Here is a 24,574-nt window from a genome sequence, read left to right on the forward strand (position 1 = left end):
CTGTACTGCGCATGTGCGTGCCATCATATCAAAGGCACTCCTTCGATATAACGTTGTTTTCACTTTCACGAGGTTGTAGTAATACCATGTTCAACTGCTTAATACATTGGCTCGAATCTAGGTTGTGCCTTTAGATAAATTAACCACTAAAGAATAATTTTTCGCTTCTCTCATTCACTCCTCAACCCCCCAAACCCGGTTTTATAAGCTGGGTCTGTTTTGCAAGCGTTCCCAGAAGTCTGGCGATGTTGCGCCTCTGTGTTTAGAAACTCTTTGCTGGTACTAACCACGTCCCACGGAAGCATTACCATGTCAACGAGAGTGTTTGGTGGATGTTTTGTAGGTGAAACAACAGGTACGGGCCGTTTTTAACCTTGAAAAGCACCGATATCATGCAACGAATAAAAACTTGTGTTGTTCATGAGCTACCAAATCGAACCTACAAAAACTGTTTACAGACTAATATATCCAGAAAATCGCACGGGTGTCAGGTAGTTTGATTAACAATCTAACGTTATAGTAGCTAGCTGTTCCTCTTTGCTAGCTGCTCATCTATGTTGAGCTAGCTTCCACTCTCTCTTGCTAACCCGTCCCTGGTTAGTTTGCTTACTTTCCAGTGTCAACCACTGTAGCTGCACATGCACAACGTTGGCTTGCTAGCTTTGTGTCATCTGGTTCTTCTCATTATAATATGGACAACATTGCATCTTTGAAATGCAAGCATTTACATATCTGATGTGATTTGTGATATTGTTTGCGATCTTCTTCCGCCCTGTTTTTAATGTAGAAGTGATGGAAGTGGCACACTGCATCAGAGACATTCACAGACAGTCAAAGGAAGACACCCTCTACCCCTGAGCCAACTGGTGGAGGACAGAAAAATAAGTCCCTCTGATGTCCCTCATCACCTACTAGAGACCAGTAGGACCCTTACACTTGAACGATTTGATACGTCTCAGTCATATGTTTGACAGGCTATATTCAGTCAAGAAGAATATGTTTATTGTAGTAGAGTGCTTGGGCTTAGCATGCTCATGCTCCTATCTGAGTTCCCATAGCCTACATTATACAGTGTGTGGCTCCTCAGGCATTTTGGTTTCTTATATTTCCATTTTAGTCATTTAGCAGATGTTCTTATCTGGAGCGACTTGCAGTAGTGATGGCATACGTTTTCATACTTTTTTTTGTACTGGTCTCCCATGGGAATAAAACCCACAACCCTGGCAACTGCAAGTGCCATGCTCTACCAATTGAGCCACATGGGACTAAGCAGATGGTGAATACATATATCTCATTTCTATTATACTTATACCTTCCAGAAACCTATACCAAACTCAAGAGCAACAGTGCAATCCAAGCAGAACCCTCAGCACTTCACTTCAGTGGGTTTAAACTGGGGAAGGACTATCAGAGGAGCTTGGGTGAGCTTCAGCAATGAGCTTCAGCAATGTGTTGACTGTTCCAAGAGAACAAAAGACAAAGCACTGACTTTTTAGATACGATTGTGCAGTTATATGCACTTTCATCTACCAGTACATTCTTATACAAGGCATCATCTAATTCATCTTTGTTTTAATCTTCCTCGGAAGTTTATCAACATATCATCTGAAGTGATCCACATTCACATTATCCCCACCCAAACAAAGCATTTCAAAACAAAATATTTAAAACAGTTATTTGTCTATTACTATTTGATGTCATGGTATGCATTCCGTCTATCATCTTTGATTCGTATGAGTGTTAGCGTTGATGCTTAATTCCTCCATTTTGATATTCTGTGCAGCATCGTCTTGTCCCCGGACTGTCCCACACAGTGAAAGTACACTTCTGTCCTGACGAATGGCGCTACTTCTATGACTGTATTCGGGTTCATTGCAAGGTTGGAATCCAGTGCTATGTTAGTTTCTAATCAAGTTCGCTTGCTGTCATGCCTGACAGTGATGTCTTCGACTTCTACTTCTAATCTATTCAACTGTCAATCAAAATAGGAATTTGCTGTGTTTATGCATTAGAAGTTGTTTGTTGTCAACGTTTCTCTCCATAGTTGCTGCAAGGTAAGCTTGGTCCCAGATCTGTTTGTGCTGTCTTGCCAACTAAGGTCATTGTCACTCCATTGCAAACTGATCTGGGACCAGGGTACTGCTAGAAGGGTTTTTGCCTCTGCTTAGAACTCCACTAAAGGAATGCATCAGGGAGCGTTGTTATTTTCTCTCAATCTCTCTCCAGGGGGAAGATAATTTACAGGTCCCAGCCCATGCCTACCCCATCATCGATGACTTGCACATCCCAACACACATCACCATACCAGCTGTCCCACTGGGCCAAATGTGAGGTGAAGTAGACATTTGTGCCTCTCTGTGCATCTTTGCCTTTGGAATAGTCTTTAAACCCATCAATGAAACTTGTTAAGAGGATTGTACATGAGTTGCATGGCCACCTTACAGAAAAAAACACATCATTTGTGAAATCATGTGTTTTTAGAACACTTCACATATGATCACATTTCCACATGTGTAGTTTCATGTTCTCACATGTTGCTTTAAATCTTGTCACATTTTATCACAACTTCACATAAGATCACATGAAAACATGTGTTTTTGGAACACTTCACAAGTGTATACATGTGAAATTCATGTGGTTTTTCCGTAAGGGATAGGCAACAGCTACAGCCTAGTCTGCTAAGTGTTTGCTAAGTGCACCAGTTTCTGAATTAGCCTGCCAGATAAACATGATGAGTGGCAACAAAGGCTTGTTTGTGGAATAAACTCAGTGTGTTATTATGGTCATGTAACGGATCATAAACGTTTGTTTTTAATAATCTCTGTCGACACTAATGATGCGGTGAGCAGTCAATATATTAGAGTCCATTTGCACAGGTAGATAGCTAATCGTAGTTCTCTAAATAAGCCGTATGCTGGAGTATATGCTAGGGTCAGTAGTATTTGTCTTGCATATTCAACAATATTCAGTTAAAACAATACGCTTGGAAAGAGAATACTTCACAAATATCAGAATATAAACATTTGTAGAGCCCTAGAGATATAATAATTGTTTACATTTTACAGATTTTTTTCGGGAGGTATTTTTATCTCTTGATGAAAATGATTGCCTTTTGAACTGAGTGGCCGACTCAATTTGATTTAGCTTTACATTGTAGGTCACAATGAACATGTAGGCTGTTGCCCTTTCTGTGGCTGTGCGAAATATCTATGCTTGTTATCTTTGACCTTTGACTCGTCTTTGACCTTCCAGTGTCAACCATGTGATCCCTCTGAGCTGCAGCTGTCCCATTGACTTTGAGTTCCAGGTGTACATCATCCAGCCACACAAGGCCTTCTCTGTCCAGCCCCTGTCAGCTAACTCCAATCAACAGACTTGGTAGCACTTTACATTAGGCCACTGAATAAAGTGGTAATAACACCATTATGTTAGAACGAGATAGCAACAACATCTTAACAGCTCAGTCACACAGACAGTGAGGATAACACCTGTATTATTCTATCTACAGTTGGTATATATTCTGTGATTAATGTATTAAGCCCACGAGTCTCATTGCCAGATGTGTATCAATTTATTTTGAAGTATTTGACGGTAGGATCATTTTCTGGTTCACAAAAAGGTTCCGACTATGTTTTGGTGTTAGTTAATTGAGGTGATTAGTTTAAACTTTGAACCACATAAATCATTTTTTTGTTGTTGTTGCTGTCAGCCAGACTAACCTCTATGAACTCACGTAATATTATTAGCTCATTACCAAGCCCTGACCTGTGATTCCTCAACACCACCATCATGTCTTGTGTCTGAATTACTGTGGAAAGATGCTCATGGTTCTGCAACAGCCACATTGACATAAAGCAGTCAGGGACTCGGTGCATCTAGAACAGGGGGAACTGTGCTGTTTTGTCCCTGGCATTGATGGTGATGCTTTCCAGACAATGAGTGATGCTGGATTTCCTGGGTTACGCAAATAGCCTAGTACTCAGACTAGGTAGAGAGATCTGAAAGCCTATCTCTAGGTTTTCCGTGGTTCGAAGTGTTGAGTTTAGGTAGGCCTACGCAATGTTTTCCTTTCAAAAATGCATTATTGGTCAAAATTCTGAGTTTGTCAAGACCGGTATAATCGTTTGTTTGTGATTCTAGGAGTGATTCCAGCCAATGGGAAGGTGGAGGTGACCGTCACATTCAGACCGTTCCAGTATGACACGTCCCAGGTCACTCTACAGGTGGTCATCTTCCAGTTCAACTCCAAACCCTATGTCTGCAGCCTCAGCGGGTCCTCCTCGCCCCACCTGACACTTACGTATGCCAGAACCATTTTGAAATGTTAAAGGTTAGTTCATCAAACACTATATTGAATTATGCCATTTTTTACCAGGTCATAATTACAATTATGTACATATTTGATATATGGTCAGCAAAGTTCCTGTTTTCTTGGTTTGTGTCACGTTATTGCTTGTTATTTTGTGTCATTGTGAGTTCCGTCAAATGATGCACTGAGCCAAATATATTTCTTCACTGATAAGAATGGAAAATATGTGATTGTTAAGTGGTTACAATATCCTTGTGTAAACAATGCTTACGCACATTTCCTAGAGCGAGTGCTATGCACATAAGTGCAGCACATGTACTGTTCTGAAACTCTCTGTCTGCAAACTTTGAAAATAGAAATTGTACAAACATTTAGAGAGATAAAAATGAACTCTTGCAGAGAAGAACCATACAAGTGCATACTGTTCCATTTTCATATAATCAAATGTTTCTCTGTTTCTAAGTGTGTATATAACACATTAGGGATTTTATAGTTGATAGATACTTGAATAAACCCCCCCCCCCCCAAAAAAAAATATAATGATGTATCATGTTTATCTACATTTCTTGAAAATGCACATATATGGTTCTTCTGCACGATTCTAGTTATGGTGATATCCTTTTGTTTCATTGATTTCTGTTCATGGCTAACTTCTTTATTTATAGTCCTGGGCTACAGACTCAAAACCACGCACAGTCACTTATAATGATAAACAGGTTATTCTTGTTTCTAGTCTGTATATAAAATATCATTTTTTGATTCAGTTCCCATGAGAAAATGGGTGCACTCCATCACTGACAGGGGACGAGTTTTACTCCCCTGTGTTATGACTAAGAGGAGTTAATGATTTATCAAGCAAGGGAAGTGCAGTCATATCAAAATGCATCGGTATCCAATCCATTCAATGTGTGTGCTTCGGATCAAATATTCCCATGTTTACTTCTCCCTGGACTCGCAATAAAAGATGTGAAGATAAGATATGAATGAGTTAATTGAAGAATTGGCGGATTGAGTTGCACCCTCTTTTACCCTCAGAACAGCCTCAATTCATCGGGGCATGGACTACAAGGTGTCAAAAGCGTTCCACAGGGATGCTGGGCCACGTTGAGTCCAATACTTCCCACAGTTGTGTCAATTTGATTTGATTTGAAGCTGACTGGATGCCCTTTGGGTGATGGACTATTCTTGATACACACGGGAAACTGTCAAGCTAGAAAAATCCAGTAACATTGTAGTTCTTGACACCCTCAAACCCGTGCGCCTGGCACCTACTACCATACAAAGGCACTTACATCTTTTGTCTTGCCCATTCATCCTCTGAATGGCACACATATCTAATTCATGTCTAAATTGTCTCAAGGCTTCAAAATCCTTCTTTAACCTGTCTCCTCCCCTTCATCTACACTGATACCATTTTGAAGATGATTGTTTATTTTGTTTAGCAAATATTGATAGGATATATCTACTCATACAATGCCAACAGCCCCAATGACAGTATCAAAGTCAAATTATTAGCTAAGTACACAATTAAGTTATTAATGGCAGTTAAAGCCTGGTAAGTTGTTAGTCAACTATAGCTATGTTGAGCTCTGGAGGTCTTCCAGCAGGCAGTCCCCAAGGTACAGTACTTAGCCCTCTCTCTTTTACTCCGTGAGCATTAGGTTTGGGCCCTTGGCCTAGAGTGATGGAAACAAACTATTATTGACATTTTACTGCAGTGGGCTAAATCAGGGTCACACAGAGTTTTTCTTGGTATTCTTAAACAAATTTACTGTGAAACACAAGTTTACACCTCACATACATGGTTATGGGCTTAAAAAAAGAAGACACCTGTACCATGTCAGATATAGCGTTAAAATGTATTACATTTTCAGTTTGCATCCCAATATTACAAAACCGTTTGACATAGAAACATCGGCTTTTCAGCATTTAAAAAATAAAAAAAAGTTTATTAATTATGAAATTACCAAAAAATATATGAGTAACATTCCACAGATGAAGCCACTAGAGGGTAATTTGGTCATTTGACTGCAGGAAATGTGCTACATACATTTATTGGTGTTGTTTCTGACCCAGTCAACAGGAGAAAGACATGGGACACGCAAAATAAGTTTTGTTTATTGACAGTCGAGGGCCTCCACCTGTCCCCTTGAGACAGCCTCTGACCAAAACCAAGCAGAGGTCAATGCGGACACCTGAAATGTCAAAGGTACTGCAACCATTTAACTCCTGCTGTACCAGGGGTGCGTTTCCAGAAAGCCTTCTAGCTGACATCACAACTTATTTATCTTGAAAACCCAGCTGCACAGAGATAAGAGTCATCCTAGAAATAAAGAACAATGTTAGCGACAGGGCTTTCCAGAAACTCACTCCAGTTCATTTAGCAGACTATACAATGACGTAGATACTGAGGTAATCATACGAATAGGAACATATCTGGTGTGTGATTGGTATTGTATGATTTCAATAGACTGTAAGGGAGAGAAGAGAGAGTGATGCGAAGCTGAGCCTGAAGACAGCAGTTGATGTGTCCGACCACTCCCTGCTGGAGTGGTCAAGATACTGATACAACGGACTGATAAACTGAGCTCGAAAGACCTGAGGGAAGGTACCTGGACAAGTTTTACACCAGTAATCTACATACATGAGATTTTCTCTAAGAGATGAAGGAGTGTCATTCACTATTCACAACATGTAAAGAGGGGAGAAACGGGGTTTGTCGGATGACTTGTTTGCTAGTATGACTGAAAGCTAACTCAGATGATTCAAAGTCTGGAATGCTTAATTCATTGCCATTTGGGTCTGCTGCAGACTGTATTTGCTGTTACTAAGTTACAGATATACAGTTGAAGTCGGAAGTTTACATACACTTAGGTTGGAGTCATTAAAACTCGTTTTTCAACCATACCACACATTTCTTGTTAACAAACTATAGTTTTGGCAAGTCTGTTAGGACATTTACTTTGTGCATGACACAAGTAATTTTTCCAACAATTGTTTGCAGACAGATTATTTCACTTATAATTCACTGTATCACAATTCCAGTGGCTCAGAAGTTTACATACACTAAGCCGACTGTGCCATTAAACAGCTTGGAAAACCAGAAAATGATGTCATGGCTTTAGAAGCTTCTGATAGGCTAATTGACATAATTTGAGTCAATTGGAGGTGTACCTGTGGATGTATTTCAAGGCCTACCTTCAAACTCAGTGCCTCTTTGCTTGACATCATGGGAAAATCAAAAGAAATCAGCCAAGACCTCAGAAAAAAAATTGTAGACCGCCACAAGTCTGGTCCATCCTTGTGAGCAATTTCCAAATGTCTGAAGGTACCACATTCATCTGTACAAACAATAGTACGCAAGTATAAACACCACGGGACCACACAGCCGTCATACCGCTCAGGAAGGAGACGCTTTCTGTCTCCTAGAGATTAACGTACTTTGGTGCGAAAAGTGCAAATCAATCCCAGAACAACAGCAAAAGACCTTGTGAAGATGCTGGAGGAAACAGGAACAAAAGTATCTATATCCACAGTAAAACAAGTCCTATGTCGACATAACCTGAAAGGCCGCTCAGCAAGGAAAAAGCCACTCGTCCAAAACCGCCATAAAAGAACCAGACTACCTACGGTTTGCAACTGCACATGGAACAAAGATTGTACGTTTTGGAGAAATGTCCTCTGGTCTGATGAAACAAAATAGAACTGTTTGGTCATAATGACCATCGTTATGTTTGGAGGAAAAAGGGGGAGGCTTTTAAGCTGAAGAACACCATTCTAACCGTGAAGCACGTGGGTGGCAGCATCATGTTGTGGGGGTGCTTTGCTGCAGGAGGGACTGGTGCACTTCACAAAATAGATGGCATCATGATGGAGGAAAATTGTGGATATATTGAAGCAACATCTCAAGACATCAGGAAGTTAATGCTTGGTCGCAAATGGGTCTTCCAAATGGACAATGACCCCAAGCATACTTCCAAAGTTGTGGCAAAATGGCTTAAGGACAACAAAGTCAAGGTATTGGAGTGGCCATCACAAAGCCCTGACCTCAATCCTATAGAAAATTTGTGGGCAGAAATGAAAAGCGTGTGCAAGCAAGGAGGCCTACAAACCTGACTCAGTTACGCCAGCTCTGTCAGGAGGAATGGGCCAAAATTCACCCAACTTATTGTGGGACGCTTGTGAAAGGCTACCTGAAACATTTGACCCAAGTTAAACAATTTAAAGGCAATGCTACCAAATACTAATTGAGTGTATGTAAACTTCTGACCCACTGGGGATGTGATGAAAGAAATAAAAGCTTATATAAATCATTCTCTCTACTATTATTCCGACATTTCACATTCTTAAAATAAAGTGATGATCCTAACTGACCTAAAACAGGAATTTTTCCTGGGATTAAATGTCAGGAATTGTGAAAAAATTAGTTTAAATGTATTTGGCTAAGGTGTATGTAAACTTCAAATGTGTGTATATACACTGCTCAAAAAAATAAAGGGAACATTAAAATAATTAATCCTAGATCTGAATGAATGAAATATTCGTATGAAATACTTTTTTCTTTACATAGTTGAATGTGCTGACAACAAAATCACACAAAAATGATCAATGGAAATCAAATTTATCAACCCATGGAGGTCTGGTTTTGGAGTCACACTCAAAATTAAAGTGAAAAACCACACTACAGGCTGTTCCAACTTTGAAGGAATGTCCTTAAAACAAGTCAAAATGAGGCTCAGTAGTGTGTGTGGCCTCCATGTGCCTGTATGACCTCCCTAAAATGACTGGGCATGCTCCTGGACAGTCTGTGGTGCAACGCCACATTGGTGGATGGAGCGAGACATGACGTCCCAGATGTGCTCAATTGGATTCAGGTCTGGGGAACGGGCGGGCCAGTCCATAGCATCAATGCCTTCCTCTTGCAGGAACTGCTGACACACTCCAGCCACATGAGGTCTAGCATTGACTTGCATTAGGAGGGACCCAGGGCCAACCGCACCAGCATATGGTCTCACAAGGGGTCTGAGGATCTCATCTCGGTACCTAATGGCAGTCAGGCTACCTCTGGCGAGCACGGCCCCCCAAAGAAATGCCACCCCACACCATGACTGACCCACCGCCAAACCGGTCATGCTGGAGGATGTTGCAGGCAGCAGAACGTTCTTCACGGCGTATCCAGACTCTGTCACGTCTGTCACATGTGCTCAGTGTGAACCTGCTTTCATCTGTGAAGAGCACAGGGCGCCAGTGGCGAATCTGCCAATCTTGGTGTTCTCTGGCAAATGCCAAACGTCCTGCACGGTGTTGGGCTGTAAGCACAACCCCCACCTATGGACGTCGTGCCCTCATACCACCCTCATGGAGTCTGTTTCTGACCGTTTGAGCAGACACATGCACATTTGTGGCCTGCTAGAGGTCACTTTGCAGGGCTCTGGTAGTGCTGCTCCTGCTCCTCCTTGCACAAAGGCGGAGGTAGCGGTCCTGCTGCTGGGTTGTTTCCCTCCTACGGCCTCCTCTACGTCTCCCGATGTACTGGCCTGTCTCCTGGTAGCGCCTCCATGATCTGGACACTACGCTGACAGACACAGAAAACCTTCTTGCCACAGCTCGCATTGATGTGTCATCCTGGATGAGCTGCACTACCTGATCCACTTGTGTGGGTTGTAGACTCCGTGTCATGTTACCACTAGAGTGAAAGCACCGCCAGCATTCCAAAGTGACCAAAACATCAGCCAGGAAGCATAGGAACTGAGAAGTGGTCTGTGGTCACCACCTGCAGAACCACTCCTTTATTGGGGGTGTCTTGCTAATTGCCTATAATTTCCACCTGTGGTCTATTCCATTTGCACAACAGCATGTGAAATGTATTGTCAATCAGTGTTGCTTCCTAAGTGGACAGTTTGATTTCACAGAAGTGTGATTGACTTGGAGGTACATTGTGTTGTTTAAGTGTTCCCTTTATTTTTGAGCAGTGTATATATATATATATAAATATATATATAAATATATATATATATATATATATATATAAATATAAATATATATATATATATATATATATTTTACAATTCAGTCATGATGGCCCAACCTAAGCTGGGTCTCCAGACAAGACAGATGAAGGAGGCATTCTTTGAGACCAGGGTTCGACAGGACATCCAGGTGGAGAGAGCCAATCATTTCAGATGGTGAGGAACCATAATACACTCACATTAATAATCATAAACAGTGAATTCGGAAGGTATTCAGACCCCTTGACTTTTTCCACATTTAGTTACATTACAGCCTTATTCTAAAATGTATTGATTTTTTCTTCTTATTCAATCTACACACAATACCCCATAATGACAAAGCAAAAACAGGTTGAGATTTTTTTTGCAATTGTATAAAAGTAAAAAAACATCACATTTATGTAAGTATTCAGACCCTTTACTCAGTACTTTGTTGAAGCATCTTTGGCAGCGATTACAGTCTCAAATTTTCTTGGGTATGACGTTACAAGCTTGGCACACCTGTATTTGGGGAGTTTCTCCCATTATTCTCTGCCGATCCTCTCAAGCTATGTCAGGTTGGATAAGGAACGTTGCTGCACAGCTATTTTCAGGACTCTCCAGAGATGGTCAATCAGGTTCAAGTCCGGGTTCTGGCTGGGCCACGCATCGACATTCAGAGACTTGTCCCGAAGCCACTCCTGCGTTTTCTTGGCTGTGTGCTTAGGCTCGTTGTCCTCTTGGAAAGTGAACCTTCGCCAGTGTCTGAGGTTTTCATCAAGGGTCTCACTGTACTTTGCTCCATTCCCTCAATCACCTCCCTGACCCAGGCCCCTCTTCAAAGATTGTTCAGTTTTGCCTGGAGGCCAGCTCTAGGAAGAGTCTTGGTGGTTCCAAACTTCTTCCATTTAAGAATGATGGACACAACTGTGTTCTTGGGGACCTTCAATGGTGCAGACATTTTGTGGTACTCTTCCCCAGATCTGTGTCTCGCAACGATCCTGTCTCGGAGCTTTACGGACAATTCCTTCGACGTCATGGCTTGGTTTTTGCTCTGACAGACCTTATATAGACAGGTGTGTGCCTTTCCAAATCATGTCCAATCAATTGAATTAACCACAGGTGGACTCCAATCAAGGATGATCAATGGAGACAGGATGCACCTGAGCTCAATTTCGAGTCTCATAGCAATGGGACTGAATAAGGTATTTCATTTTTTTTAAAGTTAATTTGTTAACATTTCTAATTACCTGTTTTTGCTTTGTCATTATGGGGTACGGTGTGCAGATTGATGAGGAAAAGTACATTTTAGAATAAGTCTGTAACAACAATGTGGAAAAAGTAAAGAGGTCTGAATACTTTCCGAAGGCACTGTAGATGACCATATCTATGATTATGTACTAAATGTCACATGTCACTCAAACTGTACTGTAGATAAATGTTGAAGGATTTTTTTTGTTGATAAAGGCAAGTTCACCTTGGGAAGGACCCTGTCTCGACACAGACCAAAATACAGGTTTTGTAGGAGAGAGATTTAGCAGATTATGAATATATGGTTAGATTTGTAATGTATCATGATAGTCATAATAATCATAAAACACTGTTGCTGTATGTTGTATATCCAACATGTTTCATGTTTTCCTCTGCTCTGGCTTTGTTTTCTCATCACTTGTGCAGCAATCTGGGCAACCAGTTCTTCTCCGGTTTGCATACCCTATTGGTAACTATGACTTATATACACAACATGACCAAAAGTATGTGGACACCTGCTCATCGAACATCTCATTCCAAAATCATGGCATTAATGTGGAGTTGGTCCCCCCTGTGCTGCTATAACAGCCTCCACTCTTTTTGGAAGGCTTTCCACTAGATGTTGGAATATTGCTGCAGGGACCTGCTTCCATTCAGCCGCAAGAGCATTAGTGATGTCGGGCACTGATGTGCGATTAGGCCTGGCTTGCAGTCGGCATTCCAATTCAAGTCAAAGGTGTTGGATGGCGTTGAGGTTAGGGCTCTGTGCAGACCAGTCAAGTTCTTCCACACCGATCTCAACAAACCATTTCTGTACGGACCTCACTTTATGTGCGGGGGCTTTGTCATGCTGAATCAGGAAAGGGCCTTCCCCAAACTGTTCCCACAAAGTTTGAAGCACAGAATCATCTAGAATGTCATTGTATGTTGTAGCTTTAACATTTCCCTTCACTGGAACTAAGGGGCCTAGCACGAACCATGAAAAACAGCCCCAGACCATTACTCCTCCTCCACCAAACAGAGTCCAATGGCGGCGAGCTTTACACCACTCCAGTCAGCTCTTTGCATTGCGCATGTTGATCTTCGGCTTGTGTGCGGCTGCTCGACCATGGAAACCCAGTTCAGAAGCTCCCAAAGAACAGTTATTGTGATGACGTTGCTTCCAGGCAGTTTGGAACTCGGTAGTGAGTGTTTACCACGCTACGCGCTACAGCACCCTGCAGTCCCGTTCTGTGTGGTCTACCACTTCATGGCCGAGTCGTTGTTGCTCCTTGACGTTTCCACTTCACAAAAACAGAACTGACAGTTGACTGGGGCAGATCAATAGCAGGACAGAAATTTGACGAACTGACTTGTTGGAAAGGTGGCCTCCTATGATGGTGCCACGTCGAAAGTCACTCAGGTTGAGCACACAGAAATGCAATCTCCATAGAGAAACATTGGCAGTAATGTCAGCAACTGTCAGCAACTGTCAGCAACGGGTGGGGCTGAAATAGACAAATCCACTCATTTGAAGGGGTGTCCACGTACTTTTGTGTGTGTAGTGTATTAAGTTATTTTTCTTAGAACTGCATTGCTGGTTAAGGGCGTGTAAGTAAGCATTTCACTGTTGTATTCGGAGCATGTGACAAATACAATTTGATTTGATTTGGTTTGAAGTCAGGCTGTGCAACTGTATTTGAGTTTTATTGAGAACGGCCAGTAAGTGTATAAAGCCAACCGTAGTGACTTTAAATTAGATATACAACATGACGCTGTAATGTCAGGGAGAGCTACTGCTATTGCTGTTTCTTCTAAAGGGGAACAGATGACAGATCTCCCAGGACACTTAACAGCACTTCCTCTCCCCTCTCTCTGTTTATTGGCTATATTTACTCTGTTCTTTTACAGGCCACCATTGTTTTTAGAGAGGCCAATCACTCCACTTGGTGATTGGATAAACTCCTTTCATGTGTCTTCTCTGGAATCTGGAGCTCAGGCCAGAAACCCAAACAGCCTTTACACCTCTTCCCTATGCCTTGTCCTCATCTGTTTCATACGTTTGTGTAACAGAGGTAGTTTAGTGACCATGCTAGTGTAATGATCAGTAACCTTACCTGAGACTTGAAGAGTTGCAATGGCTCCCCTAGCAAACGCCTAGGCTTTGGCTTAGTGGGCTAATGCATTCTCCCGGGATTGATCCCTGTTAGTCACACTTGCTCGTATTCTGAATATGACGAACGCCCGTCTTAATTCCAGGTTAGAAAAGGAGAGGTGAGGAAGGAGAGGGACTTTGCTAGAGGCCAACCTAAGCTCTCTACCAGACGGGTCCTGCGTAACACAGGCCAGGTACCATGTCGAAGTCAAAACTGACCTGTTTGCCTCTAAAATGGCTTCAAATGGAATGCATATTGCTTTTTCCCCCTTGAGTATGAGAGCTGCTTTCATCCATTTTCTTTTTCACAATCAAAACGTCTGTTCTGTTTGTACCTTCCAGGCACCGGTGGGCACGCCGTTCTTTCGCATGTACTCCAGCAGTCATCTGGAGATCACGCAGAGAGCTCTGAGGCTCTTCCAGCAGGCAGCCCGCAAGGTACAGTACTTAGCCCTCTCTCTTTCACTCCATTGGCCTTAGATTAGGCCCTATAGGCATCGAGTGCCTCATCCCAGCCCACTCAACACAACGGTTTCACTCACAAACCACAAGCCAAAACCCTGTGAGGCGGTGTGTATGCTCTCAATGATAACGATCTTAAGACATGTCATAAGATGGTGTAGTAGTCCCTGTCGTATGTCTGGGATGGGAATTCCTAAGGTAAGCTATATTTAATGATGTAGCCTACATTCAACCAAATGAGAAACTGTAAAACCAGTATGTTATACAATATCTCATAGGCAGTTGGAAAGCTGACAATGTCCAAGTCCTGGTTCTCTTTAATATCAAATTTATCCCAATGCATACTTGAAAACATTTTGGGGTTTTGTATTTATATCATTCTCTATTTGAGTAAGAAACATGTACCGTAACAGATGTCATACAGCAGGAAGAGGGTTTACTCACAAACATGCATAACCTTTCGAAACAACACGACCTCTTTCAAGTGAGTGCCCCATGTGTTTCAGGTGGTGATTCAATGTCAACAGACTGGTCTCGTTGAGGCAGCTGACTCAAAGCTTGAAGCGCCTGTCCCCAGGAGTAAGACTGTTGAGACCCCACAGGGCAAACGTGTTCTCTATTTGACACAGGCATATGATCAAAATACATACTTGAACGATGCAGCACACGCATTTGTTGTGCCAAAATAAAAAATAAAAAATGTACATTGTAGCACTAACAACGAGCTATGTTTGCCTTTCAGTCACTCATGTAAACGTACCCGCTGATGATGACAGGGATTTTGCTTAGAAATTGTACAGTCACGTGCTCACTTGTGTCCCATTACATGTGTTGTTTCTCAAGGTTCCCCAGCACTACAAGTTAATGGGGTACCAGCCTGTTTCGGCCTTTGAGGCTGCCGCTAGCTACACCCCCCATCCCAGCCCAGGACGCTATGCACTGGGGCACAGGTGAGCCAAGAGACTCACCAGCAACACTGTGGGACGCTTACGTAGGTGGTGTGTAATACACAGATCCATTTATACAAAGGAAATACATCACAGTCAATCCTTTAAGCCTTTTATGAGACGATGTACAAATGATATAACATAAACAATGATGTGAAGCAGCAATAACCCTGAGAACTCTGAATGGTTTGATTGATTACTTAATGGTGTCACTGTCAGAGACTAGGATCTGCTCTGCTCCTCTGACATCCAATAGCGTGTGTGTATTTGCTCAAACTGATACAGCAATAACCTCGCTGTTTATGTAATCAAACCATTATTTTTTAATGTTCCTATAGTTTCCCATGGTTGACAAGACCGTGACAAGACAACCATTAATCACCCTTCTCCAGAGCTCATGGTCCCCACTTAACTCCCAGCATACAAACACTTACTCATTTGCAGGCAGCTCTCCATAGCAAACTCTTTACCACAACAATACTTATTACAGGAACATCCTACAACTGTCAGATCTGATCTTACTTTAGGACAACGTCAAGTAGGATTTTTGCAATTGCAGAACTAGAGTTTCTAATAGATTGGCCCCATCTCATTGATATGATTTTTATAGTGTATCTCTAATCTTGCCAGCATGGCTGTTATACAAGACTGATAAATCTTTTTTTATTTTTTTCTCTGCTGGGTCATATTCATTAGGGAACACTGTAGAAAAACATTTTGTAATGGAAAACAAAACTGTTTGTTTGGTATTGAACAAGTTCAGGTCGTCTCTCCTGTTACAGTCTCCTAATGCACTGGTTGCTTACGTGGTTGTGTCCCTCTCTTTCAGGATGAACTGTTTCCCAGGGTGATCCGTTCTCCCTCGGGGTGTGCAGTGGCGGAGCCAGAGGGTTGAGGAGGATGAGTGTCCCAGTCTGAGCTTCATGGCCCCCACCGCCCTGCTGAAGCCTCCCTACGCACACCCCCTCGGAATCTTTGTAAGGGAATATCACAGAATATGATAGAACACATGTATTTATTTATTTACAGTATATCACTGGAGGCTGGTGGGAGGCGCTATAGGAGGACGGGCCCATTGTAATGGCTGGAATTGAATAAATGGAACGGTATGAAACACATCAAACATATGGAAACTACGTTTGACTCTGTTCCAATTATTCTATTTAATTCCAGCCATTACAACAACCCCGTCCTCCTATAGCTCCTCCCACCAGCCTCCACTGCTGTATAAATAAATGTGTTCATCATGCATATCTACAGTATGGACCACGTCTATGTCATATCTCTAGTAAATATCTCCAGGTTGTCCATTATAAGGCTGTATGCAGTAGATGTAGTTGTAATGATTGGTGTTACTATCATGCATAGTGTTGGAAATGTTTTGTTGGAATCTCTGTCCTGATGATGCCCACAACAGCTGTTCCTCTTGCCAATAGTGGAATCCTTCACCGGGCCTGAGAATATCGATAATTGTGAATCATTTTGCCTTGATCATTTATACTGTTCGTGTTGCGTGTTGGACTTTGTTCTGCTCTGTAGAACCCAGCCCCCCGGTCTCCATGCCTTCAAAGCAGACCCCCTCTACCTAGAGTGTGATCTGGAGTTCCACCTGTGTCCACTGCCCCGGTACACCATCCCAAAGCCCTCTGTGTTTGGAATGCACATCCCCAGCACTCAGAAGACATTTTTAGACCGAACAGTAGGTCTCTCATATCAAGAGGAGTTAAAACTCTCACATTTTTGTGTACTAGCAAATGCATTTCTATATAATTCAAATAGAATTAAAAATAATAGAATAAAATACCTTGATTTCTCACACAATGTGGACATTTGTGGTAAGACTAAAGCCAAAGTCGTTTTTACAACAATTACACAATTCTTTATCCTGATCAAATTGCAGGATGTGATCCGAGGCGTGATGACCTGGAAGAAGTTCCCATCGGCTGCCCTGGCCTCTCTGTCCAACAGTCCCACACTCACCAGTAGCTGGGCCCCGCGCATGTAAGGATCCAGTAGCACAGCTTGACAGGGCTGTCTACCATTCACACCACACATACAGCTGCGTAAAGCGACCGCTAAAGTGACAGTGTCTTAACGGATCATGATGTACTCACTCATCTATAACTATGTGTTCTTGAGTAAACAGTGCAACGTATAGACTGTTGTTCTTCACACACAACTGAACACTTTTTTTTTTATTAATGAGCTTATCTTGTTTGATCATCTTGTTTGACCAGCTCACAGCCGAGGTTTCATGGTACTGGGATGCTATGGGTAGGTAGATAGCACAGGAGGTTGGTGACACCTTAAATGGGGAGGACGGGCTCGTGGGAATTACAGGAATAGAATGAGTGGAATGGTATCAAATACATCAAACACGTGGTTTCCAGGCATTTGATGCCATTCCATTTTCTCCATTCCAGCCATTATAATGAGCCGTTCTCCCCTCAGTCATCAGATAGTTAGTTAGGATTGTTTTGCTATTATATGCAGATTTTCCATTGATTGCATAGAGCTTCAATGAAGGCACCGCACGCAACCAGTAAGTTGCACTTAAAAAACCTCCTACCCTTCCTCAGAGCATTTTGACTTGACGAACGTGGAAAACCCTTTTGCTCCTTAGGAAGTGCACTGTCATCCACAAACTTCCACCCGCTGGCTCAGTGTGTTTGTGCGTGTCCACTTCTTCCGGGGATGTACTTGCATGCTTCTTCTCTGCCTCCAGATCATTTGAATGGCTAAGGCTCAGCTGTAGCACGTTAGCTACAGGCCCAGACCAGTGCAAGTCTCACAGACAGACTTATGAATGGAAACACAGTGATTTACTTCATATTTACAGGGTGAGGGGGGACCGGCACTCTGTTCCCTTGTCTAAGATCTATGGCCATGGTGCAGACTCCTTTCTGGAATCCATTCCAACACCAGGGTTACTAAGAGCCAGCGCTGTATCCTCTGCTTTGTTGAAGTAGTGTCCAAACAAGTCCAAGTGAAATGTTGCCTATCAGTTAAAGTAGGCCTCTACAACAAACCATAGGGCTGCCTAGTCATCTGACGTGAAGATATTGCAAACATCAACAGGATGTTAGCCTGTATGTTTATACTCAGCTGTACAACATGGGCTGAAATTGTGTTACCTTTTATAAATACAGTTGATATAATAGAGTTGAGTCATTGAGTCAGTTAATGTACCAGTCCTTTAATGACCTCCGAGTCTCTGTCACCTAACCGTGTGTTCCACCAGGTCTGACCCCTTCAACAGTGACATTCTGCCCACCATGGCGCCCACAGCTCTGAATGGCCTTCCAGAAGATATGACAGAGGAGCTACTGGATGGACCGTAAGCACTAACACACACTGACAGGCAGGCGGACTGAAAGTAACAGGAATCCATTTCAGAGGTTTGTGTGACTGATGTGTTTTACCAGGTCTGAAAGCATGGGAGTAACTCTCACGCCCGAGATGATCCGAGCCGAGTTTCCCCTGCCAGAGAATGTACCTTCCACTCCCAGACAGCTGAAAGACGACAGCTCTAAAGATGACAGGAGGTATACTGTTCGCGCGCACGCACACACACACACGCGCGCACACACACACACACACACACACACACACACACACACACACACACACACACACACACACACACACACACACACACACACACACACACACACACACACACACACACACATCATGCATCTGTGTTTCCACTAAATTAACCTCTAATCCCTATGAGGAATACTTGCATTTAATTTAGCCTACAACTCAATCAGTGTGACACTTCCCTTGAGTCCTTGCCAATTGTCATCAATCAATAACTTCAATTAGCATTTATGTCACGCACACCATTTTCTGTTTCTTCCTTCATGTTTGGTTTGTCGTTATCTCTGTACTTCTATTGATGGTGTGGCATGCTAATTGTTAGTAATTGGATTTGTCAAAAATCATATTATAATCAAATGATCTCTTCTAATTTGGCTAAAATAATGACGTTACATCAGCATGATGCAAAATTAGTCAAGAGATACAGAATTATAATTATGCTGCTGTACTACTGCCCCCTTGTGGCCAGGTTGGGATTGTAAAAGAGGATGTTAGATAAAGGTTAGATTAAAGTGGAGATAACAACGGCTCATTTTGCTTCTCCTCCACTAGTTCCCTGAGTCCCTGTAAAACTCCCCAGAGGATGCCTGTCAGTACAGTAAACACCTCCAGGTGAACACAACACTGTTCCTTTCCCTCCCACTCAGCATCTGGTGTTAGCATCAACTACTATCTCACACACACACACACACACACACACACACACACACACACACACACACACACACACACACACACACACACACACACACACACACACACACACACACACACACACACACACACACACACTTTGTGATTCTTTCTCTTTCTAATCTAAGACATATCTCTTTTTTATTTAATGGAAGATTTCAAAACCAAGAACAACAGGTATGATTATTAATATGTCTTTAACTTTGACTCATAACTTCCACAGGGAATCAAGAGAGCAGCAGCTGGAGATGTTTCTGAAGTCTCAGACCAATAGACTTGGTGCCAAGGTGACGGCGCGACTCAACCACCTGAATATTGTGGGCAAGGCTAATTCACCCTCTACACCAGAGAATAAATAGTGCTATATTTGTTACGAGGCACTAAGGTTGATGCAGGAAATATCAGATTACAGTACCAACATACATTGACTGATATATTTCCTATAATATATTTTACTGTAAAATACATCATTATGATGATGAGACAGCTTACAGGGAGGAGGTCAGAGACCTGGCAGTGTGGTGCAAGGACAACCTCTCCCTCAACGTCAGCAAGACAAAGGAGCTGAGCATGGACTACAGTAAACGGAGGGCTGAGCACCGGAGTATTTGCATTGCCCCCCTTGTTTTTGCACTGACATTCTTGCTCAGGTTCTATGAACACTCAATGTACTGTACCCACACACTCACACATACCACACCGACACTCCAACACACAAACACACACACATACACACACAAACACTCACATACTACATATGTACACACACACACACAACACACATGCACACATGCATATTTTAGGAACATTTAGTGGTCCTAAAACGGAACCTTGAGGAACACCGAAACTTACCATTAATTTGTCAGAGGAAAACCCATCCACAGAGACAAGCTGATATCTTTCCGACAGATGAGATCAAACCAGGCAAGAACTTTTCTGTGTAGACCATTTAGGGTTCCCAATCTCTCCAAAAGAATGTAGTGATCGATAGACAAACTGATATCTTTCCGACAGATAAGATCTAAACCAGGCAAGAACCTGTCTGCATACACCAATAGGGTTTCCAATCTCTCCAAAAGAATATAGTGATCGATGGTGTAAAAAGCGGTACTAAGGTCTAGGAGCACGAGGACAGATGCAGAACCATGGGCTGACACCATTAAAAGGTTTCATTAAAAGGTACCACCTTCACAAGCATTTAAAAACATTTTATTGAGAGGAATGGGAGATTTGATCTTGGCCAATAGTTTGTTTTTTACATTTGCCGGGTGAAGGTTTGGCTTTTTCAGGAGAGGCTTTATTACCGCCACTTTTAGTGAGTTTGGAAGACATCCAGAGGATAGTCAATCGTTTATTATGTTCAACATAAGAGGGCCAAACACAGGAAGTAGCTCTTTTAGTTGTTTAGTTGGAATAAGGTCCGGTAGGCAGATGGAAGGTTTAGAGGCCATGATGACCATTTTCGTGAATGTGTCAAGAGATTCAGGATAAACAAACACTAGTGTCTCCATTGACCCTAGATCCTGGCAGTTCTGTGCAGACTCAGGAAAAGTGAGTTTTGGAAAAATACGCAGATTCAAGAGGAGACCGTAATTTGCTTTCTAATGAACATCTTTTTGGCGAAGAAGTTCATGTATTTGTTCATCCTCACTTGGGGAATGCTGCTTTTCGACAGCATAAAAAAATAAATGTTGGATTATTTTTATTCTCCTCAATCAGGTTGGAAAAGTCGTAGTAAGTCCTTTATTTATTTTGTACCCCGATGTCCTTGGGTAGGTGGAGGAAGTCTGGAAGGGCATCTAAGAATCTTTGGGTTGTCTGAGAATTTGCAGTGCAGCTTTTGATGATCCTTGATTGGAGTCTGAGCAGATTATTTGTTGCAATTTCAAACATACTAAAATGGTTGTCCGATTACAAGGAAAAACATTTAGATCCACAATATTTATTCCACAGGACAAAACTAGATCCAGGGTATGACTGTGGCAATGAGTAGGTCTGGAGACATGTTGGACCAAACCCACTGAGTTGAAGATGGCTCTGACAGCCTTCTGGACTGGCTCTGTGGACTTTTCCACGTGAATATAAAGTCACCAAAAATGTGAATAGTATCTGCCATGACTACGAGGTCCGATAAGAATTCAGGGAACTCGGTGAGGAATGCCGTATACAGCCCAGGAGGCCTGTAAACAGTAGCTTTATAAAGGTATTGAGTAGGCTGCAGAGATTTCATGACTAGAAGCTCAATAATGAAAACACAGTCGTTTTTTTTTCCTTTGTAAATTGAAATTTGCTTTTGTAAATGTTAGCAACACCTCCACCTTTGTGGGATGCACGGGGGATATGGTCACTAGTGTAACCTGGAGGAGAGGCCTCTTTTAACACAGTAAATTCGTCAGGCTTGAGCCATGTTTCAATCAGGGCAATCACATTAAGGTTATGAATTATGATCAGTGATTAGTTAATTGAATAATGACTGCTTGGAAGTGAGGGATCTAACATGAAGTAGTCCTGTTTTGAGATGTGAGATATTATCACAATCTCTTTCAATAATGACAGGAATGGAGGAGGTCTTTATTCCAGTGAGACTGCCAAAGCGAACACCGCCATGTTTCGTTTTTCCCGACCTAGATCGAGTCACAGACATGGTCTCAATCGGGATAGCTGAGCTGACTACACTGACTGTGCTAGCGGCAGACTCCACTATGCTGGCAGGCTGGCTAACTGGCTACCTGGCCTGCACCCTATTTCATTGTGGAGTTAGAGCCCTGTCTATGTTCGTAGATAAGATGAGAGCACCCCTCCAGCTAGGATGGAGTCCGTCACTCCTCAGCAGGCCAGGCTTGGCCCTGTTTGTGGGTGAGTCCCAGAAAGAGGGCCAGTTATCTACAAATTCTATCTTTTGGGAGGACAGAAAACAGTTTTCAACCAGCGATTGAGATGTATGAGTCTGCTGTAGAGCTCATCACTCCCCCTTAACTGGGAGGGGGCCAGAGACAATTATCGTCGCCAGCACATCTTTCTAGTTACACGCGGAAGTTATGTTGAGCTTCGTGACCTCTGACTGTTTCGTCCTAACATCGCTGGAACCGACATGGATAACAATATCCCTATACCCATCGACGATCACCAGTTTAAGCCTCAGCCAGCTCCATTTGTAGGACAAACACTTCAAAAACGTATTCCTTGTGTTTTTTCTGACTGTCTTTTTTTGCCATTAATGCCATTAGTGTTATTCAATGTGTTTCTATGGGCTATACTAGTAAAGGCCAAATAGCTAAATGAGCCACGGTGTGACCATCTTAAACCCCCCCACCCCACCCCATTGCAGGCTGTTTTTAGTTAAGGATCTATATATTTACCTGCATTGCCAAAACAATAGTTATTGGCTGACAGAGTTTTTCAGCTATTGTGCATTTGTCTATGTATTGACGGATACACCACTGTTGTCCGCTTTAAAACTAGTTTCCATCTCCTTGATGACTTTGTCTTTCTCTAGACACGTTTCAACCGCTCTATCTCGTTCTTGTAGATGTCCTCCATCTCTTTTATTTTCTCCTCCCTCTCTTTGATAGACTTCCTCATGCTCGCCATTGTCTTTAGGTTGTCCTCACATAACAGTTTTCGCTCCAGGTTGCTTTCCTCCGCCTGCTGGTACATTGTGAGAAGGAGCTCACAACCATCTCAATCTTCTCCAGCTGCTCAGCCACCTGTTGGCTATTCACTGGGTTTTCATTCTCCATGACGTGGTACCTGTTCCCACTTTTCTCCACCAGCCACCGGATGGCACTCCAGCTCTCGATGTGCTCCTCAGGGGTGACCTTTCTGAAGCAGTCCCCCATGGTGAACAGTACCAGGGTGAGGGTTCACACCCCTAGGACCAGTAGCTCCAGATGTTGCTCCAAAGCTTGCCTGTCACTCTCTGTGAAGGTCATGTCACCCGAGACCACGAGGAGGAGGGCGTGAGTCTCCGGAGGACACAGGTGAACGCCAGCCCCAACCTCTCGCTTCACCCGCTCAGACTTGTCCTGCACGGAGCGCCAGCCCCAGCCCAGAGTGTCAACCACGCTACCGCAGAGCTTTTTCCATCATATTTTCCACCCAGGAGCAAAATCCTTAGCTCTGTCAGTATGTGGGTTGCCTCTATGAGTGAGACAGTGAGACATAAGATCTCATCCAAATCTAACCAAAATACAGTAGTTTGTTACAAATATGTACTGTACTGTGTGTTTGGTTGAAATGACCGTTTTTCACCTGAGTGAAGAAGAGCTCTGAGTGTCCATGTCCCTCTTTGGGCCCACTTCAGTCTATCATGTGCCCTTTTTTCAATCTCCCTCCTCGTGTTCAACATTTTCCCAGACTGTCATTGATTTGAAAGCATCTGCCATTGTTTCCCGACATCACCTCTATCCTCTCCAGCAGCCTTCTGACCTGTTTGACATCATCGTCCCCGCTCACATTGTCAAACACATGCTACCTGTTATTGTGTTTCTCCACCAGCTGCTTCCAGCTGGCTTCGCTCTCCAAGAGCTGCTCTATCCTCGAGTCCTCCTCCCTCAGAGCGTCACCCCCAGTGAACAGCACGATGGGGTATCGCCAGATACTTTTGATGGGAAACTCCAGCTGCTCTTCCACCGTCCGCTCCTTCCTCCTGAACATGTTCATGACTAGCAGGGAAATGTGTGGTCCCCTGGAGGACACATGGACACGTTGTATGCCAACCTCTGCTTAGCGCTCTCCAGGGAGTCCAGGGGGAAATAGCGCCCCGTCCAGGCGGGGATGTCCATCACAGTGACCCTTCTCCCAAATACTTCCACTTCTCGCCTCAGACACTCCTCGGTTCAGGCTCCGATGGGGAACTCCTCTCGGCCTAGGATGGTGTTTCCTGTTGAACTCTTCCCAGGGTAGCGGCTCACCAGGAGGACAATCCTCAGCTCTGATTGACGGCCTTGGTTCCTCCCCTGTCCATGTGATATTATCCATTATGATCTAAAATCAAAACTGATCCTAGATCAGCACTCTGGGAGGCGTTATGAATACAGGCCCAGGCATACTTTACCTTCAGCTAACATGCAGTGCATACATCTGAAAAATCAAATTTTCTTACTGGCAAGAAAAAGCCATATACTGTACTGTAGCTACCCTGCCAAATATTATTAACACTGTTAATGTGACATTAGGTCTACTATGT

The 24,574-nt window shown here is 43.0% G+C and overlaps 1 protein-coding gene across 9 annotated transcripts; it reads left to right on the plus strand.

The window, feature by feature from the left end:
- The first annotated feature begins 151 nt into the window (after positions 1-151).
- LOC118363791 (cilia- and flagella-associated protein 221-like) lies at positions 152-22,701 on the plus strand. Of its 9 annotated transcripts, none has more exons than XR_008087650.1 (13): positions 155-355; positions 788-921; positions 1,320-1,421; positions 1,784-1,879; positions 2,227-2,332; positions 3,253-3,378; positions 4,141-4,330; positions 6,386-6,518; positions 6,780-6,917; positions 10,383-10,494; positions 13,786-13,875; positions 14,024-15,093; positions 15,920-16,061. XR_008087650.1 is itself a non-coding variant. In XM_052488623.1 (11 exons), the coding sequence occupies exons 6-11, from the start codon at positions 16,748-16,750 to the stop codon at positions 19,743-19,745; spliced, it is 555 nt and encodes a 184-aa protein (XP_052344583.1). In that variant the 5' UTR covers positions 6,691-6,917; positions 10,383-10,494; positions 13,786-13,875; positions 14,024-15,093; positions 15,920-16,067; positions 16,630-16,747; the 3' UTR covers positions 19,746-22,701. The 9 variants fall into 9 exon arrangements, 1 of the variants encoding a protein (XP_052344583.1); XR_008087651.1 differs by having other exon boundaries at positions 2,227-2,327; XR_004821471.2 differs by having other exon boundaries at positions 161-355; positions 2,227-4,330; positions 14,024-14,119; positions 14,650-14,722; positions 14,987-15,093.
- Positions 22,702-24,574: the final 1,873 nt, after the last annotated feature.

Source organism: Oncorhynchus keta, chromosome 30 (genome assembly GCF_023373465.1).
Source record: "Oncorhynchus keta strain PuntledgeMale-10-30-2019 chromosome 30, Oket_V2, whole genome shotgun sequence".
NCBI lineage: Eukaryota > Metazoa > Chordata > Actinopteri > Salmoniformes > Salmonidae > Oncorhynchus > Oncorhynchus keta.